The 12732-nt window shown below is 33.0% G+C and overlaps 1 protein-coding gene across 1 annotated transcript; it reads right to left on the bottom strand.

Annotated features, from left to right (window-relative positions):
* Nucleotides 1-8187: 8187 nt before the first annotated feature.
* LOC145033962 (very-long-chain 3-oxoacyl-CoA reductase 1-like) lies at nucleotides 8188-12433 on the bottom strand. Its single transcript, XM_078982423.1, has 3 exons — nucleotides 11700-12433; nucleotides 8827-8896; nucleotides 8188-8654 (listed from the first exon to the last, which is right to left on the bottom strand). Exons 1-3 carry the CDS (start codon nucleotides 12335-12337, stop codon nucleotides 8391-8393), a joined length of 972 nt encoding a protein of 323 aa, XP_078838549.1. The 5' UTR covers nucleotides 12338-12433; the 3' UTR covers nucleotides 8188-8390.
* Nucleotides 12434-12732: the final 299 nt, after the last annotated feature.

Below are 12732 nucleotides of genomic sequence, written 5' to 3'. Positions count from 1 at the left end.
ACGGGTTGTGTGTCCCTTTCTGTTGCAGTTGGCGCACTGCATTTCCCGACAAGGTCCATGGTGGTGGTAAGTGCATTTGGTGCACTTTGGACGGTTACCTTCATAAGGCTTTTTTGGGTAGGTATTTGTAGGAGCTGTAGTAGGTACCGTGGCCGCATTCACCGAAACCAGATGTTTCTTTGTGGATTCTTGAGAAGACCCACCCTTCACTTTATTCCATACTATCTTCCTGTTGTTGTTGTTGTTGTTGTTGCTTTTGTTGTTGTTGTTGTTTCCTCTCTGTGGTTCTGGTGCAGAAACGGTTGAGTTCTGATGACCTCCGTAGTCAATCAGAGATTGTGCCAGTTCCTTAGCACTTTCAAAGGTGTCAGGTTTGGAAGCTAACACGCTTGACCGTATTTGGGTCGTCAGTCCCCATATGTACCTCTCTATTTTCTTGCTCTCAGGAGCAATCATATCTGGGCAAAGGATTGCCAGCTCGCAGAATCTGTTGGTATATGTTGCGATGTCGGTACCAACCATTCCGAGAGTACAGAGTTCATGTTTGAGCCTTTGAATCTCTCCCCGTGGTCAGTATTCTCTCATCATCATGGCTTTGAGGCTCTCCCAGCTTATGGAGTTTGCCACTATTAGAGTAAGTACTTTAACGTGGGTTCCACCAAGTCAAAGCTCTATCAATGAGTGTGAAGGTTGCAAATTTGACCTTGCTGTGCTTGGTGCAGGAGCAGATTTCCAAGACTGATTCTGTCCTTTCAATCCACTGTCTCAGAGCCATCATACCACCAGTTCCATAAAACATACGGGGTTTGGCATTAGTAAAGTCCTTATAAGTGCATTCTCGGGGTTGCCCATGACTCTCGCCATGGTTGGATAGGTGTGTGCCAGTTCTCGAGTCATTAGCACTCGAGTTATTTAGCTGTGACATGGCAGTTGCTACCGCTGCGGTGACTGCTGCTTGGAACATGACAACATCAAATAGAGGAAGTGAAGGTGGTGGTGGTATCGGTGTTTCATTGATAGGGTTACGTCTGGTATTCCTGCATGGCGGCATCTTTAACTATACGTTTAAAAGATGATGATATGGATAAGAATAAGTGATAAATGAATGTGTCTCATGAACCAAATTGCCATGGTTCAACAACAGATGATAGCATAAAAAATGAAAGTTATTTGTAAGACTGAAAGTATGAAACAAGTATTTGGTTTCTCGATGACTTTTCAAGGTTTGAACGAAATACTCAACATAGTAATAATAGTGTCACTTATATTAATATAAAAGTTGATACAATGATCATGAAAATTTGACCCTTATAAGGGTCTCCGATTACAAAGTTCGAGAAATTTAAAGACTTTTAGCCGAGGTCCTAAGTTATAACAAAATTTGAGGTTTTCACAAGTACTACTTGCGACGTGTGTTGCGCTTGGAGCTCGATTCTGCATCTGATTGCTTCGACTCCATAAGACGACTATCAAGGGCGGCTTGTTGTTCCCTCAATTCTGCGAAGGCTGCATTCGCTTTTGCTTGGAATGCTTCGGTGCGGATGTGGATGTCGTTCTGCAACATCTCTAGGCGGTTGATATCGGCCGTGTAGATTTATACTTCCACATTGACCTCTCGGATTCGGTTCGCTTGAACCCCTGATTGGTAGGATTGATTGGCGAGTTTGCCCACCATGACCGGGAGTGCTCAATCGGCTGAACCTCCACCTCGGACATCGTAGAAATCTTGGCACATTTCGTAGGGAGAGCGTATACTTTGTTGTTGGCTCCAGTGGACGAGGTGACTTCCCCAGACGGGATTCGGTCCTTGAAAGTTCCTCCTAATGGGTGGAGGGTTGACTATTTCCGGTTCTGAGTCTGTCCCGGAGTCGTCCCCGCCATCCAACTCAATGGGCTCTTCGTCCTCCTCCGGATCCTCTTCAATCCATCCTCCGTTTCCTTGTTGTGGGTAGTAGGGGTCTCCATGCGGGTGAAATCCAGCCATTTGACTATACGAGAATAGGGTTATAAGATTTGAATAAAACTTGAGACATGTAATACTAATTAATCTAGTGTAAGTACCAAATACTCCTATAGTATTTAAATTCTTGTGTTTGATTCTTTGTGATGTTTTTGGTAGGTTTTGACTTGTTGCTCACTACGAGCGTTCCTCGATATACATTGGTCCGATTTCGGGCAAATATAGTTGATCACACTATATTTGTCCCAAATCTGATTACGTATATCGAGTCTTACTCGTAGTGTCCAACTTGTCTAAATACTTGTTGTATAATTAATAAACATGAAAATAATGTGTTGTATGCATGTATTTGTACTTGAATGAACTAACATTTTTATACGAAAAGCGGCTTAGGTGTAAATAAAAATTGTTTTGTCAGAGAGTATTAGTCCCTTAAGCATTTATAGTTTGTATATCTTATGTGGTTCGATATACTTAGTTCACTATAAACATTGCTCTGATACCAATCTGTCACACCCCCAAACCTGAACGGCGGAAACGTTCGGGGGCGGATGACTTCATGTGGTAGCGTAACAAGTGAATACATAGTAAAGAAAGCAATACAACCATCATGTATATATAATTGAAAGTTTACATTTTTTTCAAAAGTTACATGTTCAAAACCAATTACATATATGATGTCAAAATATGAGATTTAAACTAGCGCCGCAGCATCTCTTCATCAAAAGCATAATGATACCTGTAGTTCCTGAATCCCTGGGACATACAAGTAATTTTGAAAGAGTAGATCAGCATTTAAGCTGGTGAGTTTCATAAGTATTTAATGACAATGTTTGTATGAAACGAAATATCTTGTCCTTGTTTGTTTGTGTTTAGAAAATCCTGTATTTTCTACTAGTATAAAAGTAGTCTTCCTTCCAGACCAAAGTTTGTTTCCAAAATGTATCTAAGTGTAAAAGTAACCAATATGTTTGAAAACCTCGTAAATCAATGTATTTTTAATACTTCCTGTGAGCTTTATAACCATACTATTGACTCGGGATGCCTATACACAACGTTCTTCAGGCGTTGGAATGCTATGACGTTTGTCACCCCAAACGGTGGACTATAGCTAACAGTCAGGGCGCGGGTTGTCAAGCCCGTATAGATCTATACACAAACACCATGCTCCTCCTCCAAGGGATTCGGGTATATAATACAGGACTTGAAATGTGTACTCGAACGTACGTGAAGTAAATGTCTCACAGAACCGTAGTATAAAAACAGATTTACGTGTTGAAATGTTCGTTTGTTATTGTACATGAAAGTGATTTCTTGAAAATCGTGTTTCTAGTATGTAAAAGTTAGCAATATCCTCATAAAACTATACCTATTACAGTTTTCTAAAAGTGTGCCTCGTTTGTTTAGAATATCTAGAAAAGGAATCACTTGTTATGAAAGCATAGATTTTTGTAGAGTCTAAGATAGACACATATACATTAATTCTAGGAAAATGTTTAGTTTATACATGCCTTACAACAATTTATAGTTTCAAAGATAGAATGCTTTTGTAATATATTTTGTATTCGGGAGTTCCCTATAAAGTTTATAAATCACATATGATTCTACTTAATAAAAAGTGAATAATAATCTTTATATATATAACACCCGATAGTAGTTGTGTGTTTTACTTGTATTCCCCCCCTTAGAAAGCATATGAAAGCGTTTAGAATATTTAAAAGGGTTAATTAAGGGGTATGAACTCACTTGAAAGTTTGAAGATAGCGAGATGGAAAACCGGGCAGAGTTTTGTCTCGGGATACGGATTTTTCTCGGGAATCTCGGGAGTAAAATCGACCTTCGGGACTTGCACAAAATGCTTCAGGGCTTCGGGGTAGTGCGGGCACGGAAAACGAGGTAAAACGCAAGAAAAGTGTGAGAGAATGAGCAAATTTTTCGGGAACCCTCGCATCCTATTTATAGGACGCTGGAACCGCCTCGGTACGCGAGGCATACGCTCGTACGCGGGGTGTACGCATACGTCACGTATGACTGAGTCCTCGACTGCCTCGGACTTCGGATGGGACAGGCTAGCTTCGCATAGACCGGGATGTGGATGATCCGAGGCCTTAGCCTTGAGTACGCGGGGCGTACGAGGGTACGCGGCGCGTACTTCGGCCCTATCTGCTGACTCCTTCGGATAATACCAAGAATTTATAATTAAATAAACATATAATTTATTTAATAAACTTCAAAAATTCATATCTTCTTCATACGAACTCCGTTTTCGATGTTCTTTATATCCCCGCGAAGGGGAGACTACGCTCTACAACTTTCGTTTAGACTCCGTTGGAAATTTCCGAATTTATTTTTATTATTTATTTATTAAAATAACGTGATTAAGGAATTTCTTTAAAAATTCTTAACTTCTTTATCTGACGTCGGTTTTTGCCAGACTTTTTACCGCTGAATTACCATTGTCGAGACCTTCGATTCTCGTTTAGGTCATTCCAGCCAAAAGTCGCTCGATCTCCGATTCGAGTTTTTAGTTGTCTGTTGCTAAGCCGAAATTGGAAAAATCTTAATTTCAATATACGAAGCCGGGTTTGGGCATTCTTTTTACGTACGATCCCGGTTTAATGATATAAAACATAGTAGGTAGTTAAGTAGAAACTTTTTGGACATTTTATTATCAACGTTAATTTTTATTAACTCAAAAATGGTTACAATACTTGACCTATTAGGCCATTACAAAGAGTTGAAATATCGGGTTGTCACACTCTCTAGAACCTCTCTCTAGCTCCGAAACCCCCCGAAAAGCCTAGGGAACCTCCCTAGCACGAGGCAGAAGCCTTGGAGTCCTGGACGGCTCCTAGAAGAAGAGCTTTTCAGCTCGGGAATGCTGCTCCAAGCAAAGCCCGGTTTTCTATAAAATCAGTTGTAAGTGAGCAACGCCTACGCTATTTTTAATATAGTTTTTATTTAATTATAGTAACGTTATTAGGAACTTAGAATAAGTATTTGGACTATTATTATGGGTTATATAAGTATTGTTTAACGCTTATATAATAGTAATAATAGCTATATTATTAATTAGTTTCAACAAATAATAGACTAAACTCTAGTGGTAATAATAGTAGGATTCGTCGAAGGAAATTATTTTTAAGAAGCAAAGTGTTGTCTGAGTTCGGAATCACCACCTTTTCAAGTGAGTGCATAGTCCCTTTCATGAACATGATTTTAATACAAGTATCGATTGAAGTATTAAATATATGTTTATGTGCGAATTATTTGATGTTTCCTAAGATACTTGTTAAAGAATATACCTGATTATATATGCTAATTTAGGATAAAGAATAAACCTAAATTAATTATGAGGAATATTGGGTAGTGTTTTCTTACGAGAACGAGTGAATTATACTAAGAGAATAAAACCTTAGTATATGTCATTGATCCGGGATCATGGATTAGACATAGTTATTGTCCTTAGTCCGAAAGTATGGATTAGGCATAATCATTCATCATTAATCCGAGAGTATGGATTAGTCATTCGTCCCTAGTTCGAGAGTATGGATTAGGTAAAGTCATTCATTTCTTATCCAAGAGTATGGATTAGGTAAAATGGCTAATCTTAGGTCCGAGAGTATGGATAGTCTCATTGTGAGGATCGACGAGGTAGTATAAGAGTTGTTTATATATATGGTGAAATTGTATATTTTGTGAGTTTTAAACTATATATATGGTATAACATTGTGGGATTGAAATCCCTATGTACTCACCAGGTTTCCCAACCTGACCCACTCAGTTTATTTATATCACAGGTGTTGATATGAAGTCACATTACACTGAGAGATTAAGGAGATATAAATCACTAGTGATAATGAATGTAAGTTCTGTTTATGCTTATGTTTTTGCATTGACGATGACATTCCAAATGTTTTAAAATGAATAAAAATACTTTTCTCCGGAAGTGCTTCGATAACATATTTATCATGTTTTACTGGGAACAAATTCCGCAACGTTTTTATTAAAAGACGTACTCTGATTTTTATAAAGCATAAACAAAATCGGTCTTTTCTAACCATGAAAATGGGGATGTCACACAATTACCAACCATTACTCTGTCTAGAAGGAGAACGGTTAGATTCAAATTAGAATGTTGCAAATTCAAATACCCATCTAAATTAAATGAAATCATTGCCAACATCAAATCTTCTAATTCCATTCAATTGGGAACAAATTAGTACCTTTTTGGAAAAGATAAAGTGAATACCTATTCAATGAAGCCGCCAAACTAGCGACCTATGGAGATTGTGTTGAGAAAAACATAGGGGATTATCCAACTTCTTCTAAAGACCTTTGGATCGAGGATAATCAGATGGGAAACGATGAAAAAGATTGGGTGTCTGAAAACCCTAAAAGTGGAGAACATACCCTAGATAGAAGCAAGTGATCGATGGTCGATGATTATGAATGGATTATCCATCTTCTTCCATGTTGATTACCCTGGTTACCAAAGTGATTAATTTCTCGATGCAGTTACCCTAAATCAAACCTCCATTCTCTTATTCCTGATGATTTATGTGTCACCTTTATATGCAATTTACCTCCATAAATAGATTAGATGAGAGAGAAGGGAGGGAGATGAGGATATTGGTGGGAATCAGTGTTTTTTACCTATTGAAATTTGGTGGGTATGAATGCTTGTACCTCTGGTGGAATATGATGGGTGGAATTTGATTTTCGATGAGAGATGAGTGGAAGAAACGGTTTTAATGGTGGCGGTGGTGTTATTTCTCCATTTAAGATATATATATATATATATATATATATATATATATATATATATATATATATATAGAGAGAGAGAGAGAGAGAGAGAGAGAGGGGGGGTGGGTCCTCATTTTTTTTTAATTATTAATATAATTATTAAGACAAATAAATAACAATTAGATTTAAAAAGAAAAGTAAAAGAAAAATAAAAAATAAATACCCCAAGGGTATTACAATCATTTCAGTTTACAGAGGAATCAAATTTACAATAAAACTAGTTCAAAAAGAGTGAATCCAAAAAAGTTGATGTTTGAACAAAACGATCTATACCACATGGATAATTTTTGCAATTTTATCTAAAAATTATTATAAGATTTTGATTTTTTGATTTTTGGTGATTTTTTTTTCATAATTAAATTTACTCAAGATTGCAACAAAATGTTACGTTATGTATATAGTTAACTGCTGATTTTCTTTAATAATAACAAATAAAAATATATTTTATAAAATTACCAACAACATTAGTATTTATTATCCTAAATTCGGAGGCCCCTTAAAATCGAAGGCCCCATACAACCGCACCACTTGCACAACCCGGGCAACAATGATACATGCGTCCTAAGTATCTATGAATAGTGTCAAATATGGAGTTTACTACCATTCTAGAATTATTAATTTCAAACTTTCAACCGCGTTGTCATAACGCATTACATATAATCTCTAACATCGATTCACCTATTAATGTAATTTGCACATTAAACGACATATTTTTCGATTAACTACATTCTATTTTTCTTTCAAATTTTTTTTATGACTGCTCATTCTTGTTAATTACAGTTTACGTCAATAAAATAAATTTTAATGAAATTTAACTAAATGTAATTAGTTATATATTTGTTTATTAGAATGATAATACTAAGCGTGAATAGACGAAAAGTTATTATTATCATGCAACAAACAATTAGTACTAATTTTAGTATCTTCTTCTTTAATAAATGAAAGATTTTTTTTTTTACCACTTGTCACACTCTAATTCATTTTGTCACATATCATTTTGTGTTATTTTAAATTAATTTTTATTCCATATGTAATTTTGTGGTTTTTCTATTTTATTAAATTTCATATGGTATTTACATTTAATAATAAATGTATATCAATTTCATTAATAGACTTTCCTTATAATTTCAAAATTTTAAAATAAAATCTCATTAATTTGCTTTGATTATTTTATCTAAATGATTTGTTTAAATTTAAAAAAAAAAAAAAACACTTTAATTTTAGTAATTCAATATTTTTCTTATTTTTCTTATAAATTCAAAATTTTCAAATATTTATACATATTTAATTGTTTTAAATACACCCATGTAATACATGGGGTTCACACCTAGTTAGTATTAAACGAGTATATATTTTTCCATTATGCAGTAGAAACAACTCTTATAAGCAGTTTAATAACAAAACCGTTATTTGTTGTATCATTGTAACATATTTTTATACTAGTTTGTTGTTAGGAGTCCCTCTAGTCGAATCTGTCTAGACATAAAAAGAACGATAAAGAACATTGGGTTTCAAGGTTTAAGTTTCTCTTAATTCTAAATCTTTAATCATATTCTCTCAAGGCAAAACAAATAAGAACATATTGAATATGAATATTATATATTGCCACAATCATCATATCTTAATTCAATACATCCTTCCTCCTTGACTCTTTGAGCTTTCCTCTTTTGCGAATAGCAAGACAGACACCCAACCACCAAGCTTCAATAACACACTTTGGTAGCAAACTTGCGAGAGCCCACAAAATCGAGTGTGGCCAATAAGGTGTGCATTGTGGTTCGTAACCAATACAACGTATGGCTGCTCGAGCATAACTGTCTGTTGATGCAACAAAGAAGGATGACCTTCTAAGTGCAGACATCTTCGTGGCCACATATAAAGGCACCTATTTAACATTTTATGTACAAGAAAACTAATAATGTTACTATGTCAATAGGTCATCAAGAACCAATTGGGTTTGTGAATTGTCCAACGAAATGTAAATCGGTTGTGGTCGTCAAGCATTGTGTATGCTAAAACAAAATAGAATTTTGTTTAGATTTAAAAGATTAGCATACCTGACATTGCACATCGATGCCACTTTTCTTGTATTCGGCATATAGACATCTTGAAAATTGATCGATGTATCTGAAATATAAAACAAAACCAATAAATCATCTCAATTAAAGATGAATAACACATGCACTCATTGTGGCCCTAATTAGTCCTTTTATGGTCGGATTATTGTGTTCACGAATTAGGCATGATCTCATTAAAGCTCATCTGGGTTGGGATTGGTTTCGCCTTCAAAGAAATTATATGATGTAACATTCTTTCAACAAGTTTTGAATAATGTTTAATAGCTGTTAGGATTAATATTTTTATATAGCATCGGTTGTATGTTATTTAACATTTTGGTTTAATATATAGTGACTATTCATTCAATTTATTTAGATGATGTTTTAATATCATGCAACACATGTTACATTTAGTTGATAACTATTAACAAGTTTAAAGTATTCAGGAACACATTGTTTAGTTTTTTGTTGTTTTTGTTGGTAAAATTATACAAAAAATCCAAAAATAAAATAATAAAAAGTTTAGCAAATGCGTTCAACCGGACTTGATCTCAAGCTTGGCCCAATTTGTATCGGGCTTAGTCCTAACCGGTTCCAAGGGCTTTCTTTTAATAGGATTTGGGTTGAACCTATATCATTTTTAAACAGATTAGTAGATAAAAACTAGTATCATAACGGGATATTCATTTCTATTTCAAATTTAGATCCAAGATTCATACGTTTAACTTCTTTCAGAAAACATGTAAACAAATTATACAATGTGCAAAACATGTTTTTATAGGTAGATACATAAGAGGGAAGGAGTAGAATAATAATATGGGTATGGACAAATATCATTTTTTTTTGGAATTTTTTTAGTAAAGAAAACAAAGGGTTAAATTTTTTTTTATAATACTACTTTTACTCTATGAAATATATATATATATATATATATATATATATATATATATATATATATATATATATATATATATATATATATATATATATATATATATATATATATATACACTCTAATAGATGAAGGTTTTTTTTTGCCACTTGTCACATTCTCATTTATTTTGCTACATATCATTTTGTGGTTATTTTGAATTAATTTTTATTCCATATGTAATTTTGTAGTTTTCCTATTTTATTAAAATCCATATGTTATTTTAAATTAATAATAAATGCATATCATTTTCATTAATGGACTTTCCTTATAATTTCAAAATTACTAAAATAAAATCTCATTAATTTACTTTGGTTATTTATCTAAATTATTTGTTTAAATTTAAAAGAGAAAAAAAAACACTTTAATTTTAATATTTTAATATTTTTCTTATAAATTTAAATTTCTCAAATGTTTATATATATTTAATTATTTTAAATATACCCATGTAATACATGAGGCTGACACCTAGTATTATATATAGACAATGATAAAGAATAAAAACGCACGGGCTCCAGTATAAGCAATTACATAAAACAAGATAATGCAATCGAAATTTAAGATATGTTTTGCTAATTAGCTAAAAGACTTGATGTAAACTAGCTCCAAATTGATATAAAAAATGATGTGTGGTGAAACTAGCTCATAAGCTAGGAGGAATATGTAAAATAATATAAAAATGCATGTAAAAGATTGAGTGATATAAACCGAAAGTATATATATATATATATATATATATATATATATATATATATATATATATATATATATATATATAAGTTACGATCGAATTGTATAAGAAAAAAATCGAATTATTTTTAAAGATTTTCTTGATTTTGATTTCTGATATAAACAACAACCAAATAATCAATTAACAATGAAATTTTAAAATAATAAAAAAACCTAGTGTGAACTCATGGAATAATAATAAAATGAAAAATAAATTCACTAAGTATTACCAAACATTCGATAGCTTTGCCTTTAATGCTTATGAAATAAATATTAACAAGCAATAATTTAAATTAAAAGAAAGGAAACCCAACAATGAATGCAATTAAACCTACAACTAAATTATAAATATTCAATTCACGAATTACAATAGTGATCTTTGTCGATTTTTTGATGCTCATAGAATATTGGAATCGGAAATAACCACATAGTTTAATCAATTTTCATAAAGTTATCAAAATAGAATATATTTAACGGCAGTTGCAAATTGGATCGAAGATTATGAAAAACTGAAGATCGAATGTACATGTGTTGTGAAAGGATTGATTTGTGATTCATATTTTTATTTTTTTTATTGTAAATTGTATTTATCTATACATATTGGATAATACATTAAAAAATGTTGTACTATTAAAATTTATGGACTTCAAAAATCTCTTTTATACACTTTTTTATTGCCAAAAATATTAAAATGGTTCATTTGTATTTTTTTTTTTAAATAAGTTACAATTTTTAGTTTTGTATAACTTGTTATACAAAAATAAATAAAAAAAGATGGGTCAAATGACCCACCATACTTAAACATAAACTCGCCACTATCCAACCATCTAAAAATTTATTTATTGAATGTTTAGTTTAATGATAATACTTGGATCAAAGCAGATGCATGTATTGGATTAATGATTTAATGGTACGCAATATTAACTAATTAATATTTAATATATAAAAATTGTTTTAATGTAAATTACCATAACAGGTGAAAATTAGTTATGCAAGTGCATATCTTGTGTCACAACACACGTCTGCCCCTTCCCCTATAACTGGTTTGAGCACCAACATGGTGACATAAATCATAATTAATGTTCCATGTGCAAGAAAGTTAGAGTTAGATGTCACATATAATATGAGTTCTCATTTTCGTACGACTAAAATACTAGATACTCTACAATCTTTATTTAAAAAATGTAGCTAATTAAGTTGGAGAAGATCTTACGCTTTAGAAGCGGCATAAAGTGTATAAAGAGGATCAGAAGGCATAACAACTGCAACACCCGACCCAAGATTAACAATAGCTCCTTTTTTTCTTTTAATCATTCCCGACAACACGACACGCGTAACTTTTGTGGTACCTTCAACATTAACCTTAATCACATCACACAATAATTTATCATCGACTTCATGAAAAAATCTAGCATATGGATAAGAAACCCCAACATTATTGATCAAAACTCCAACATCTAAACCATCAATTGTCTCCTTAATCTTCTCAATTCCATGAGTTAAATCACCACAAAAATCAACCACGACAATCTTGATTTGGGTTTGTTTGAATTTAGCTCGAATTGAACATGAAACATCATTTAGTTTATCAATGTTTCGACCCACAAGAACCAAATTTAGTCCTGTGCTAGCTAGTTGGAAACCAAATGCTTTACCAATACCATCTGTAGGACCCGTAACCAATGCCCATGACCCGTATTTTTTTAGGTCTTTTGCGGGTCTGAGGAAATGAATGAACACCCAATTCAAAAGTTTGAAGGATGTTATTGTAAGAGAAAGAAAAGCAACGGTGAGTAGAAGAAGGAGCCATAAAGGTTGAGTTTCTAGGTTTTGCATCATAGAGAACTCCATGAAAAAGATGGATTCGACTTAAGAAACAGATTATGTCGTTTGGGTGGATTAAATAGCAAGAAACAAAGTTGAGTTCGTCGTCTACATTGGTACATAGTACAGTTGGTGGAGTTTACGATAGGTATCTTTATATTCATGCATGGTCATGTCTTGTAAGGTAAATTGCATGTGAGGCTTTTTAATTAAAGCAAAAGAGTTGCTACATTTCATAGTAGTTGTAACGTATCGTTCTCTTTTTATATAAATGATGATTGCATATTTGCATCATAGTAAAAATATTGGTGCTTCATAATACTCGTTTTCATAAAAAGCTTCGGTATAAATTAAATAAATAATGGAATTCCCAAATACCTAATAACAAATTCCAAAAGTTGAAAGACAAAAAATTACTATAT

Source organism: Lactuca saligna, chromosome 3 (assembly GCF_052625555.1).
Source record: "Lactuca saligna cultivar CGN05327 chromosome 3, ASM5262555v1, whole genome shotgun sequence".
NCBI classification, from domain to species: Eukaryota; Viridiplantae; Streptophyta; class Magnoliopsida; order Asterales; family Asteraceae; genus Lactuca; species Lactuca saligna.
The sequence above is the reverse complement of the archived record's forward strand: the minus strand, read 5'-3'. Positions and strand labels throughout refer to the sequence as shown.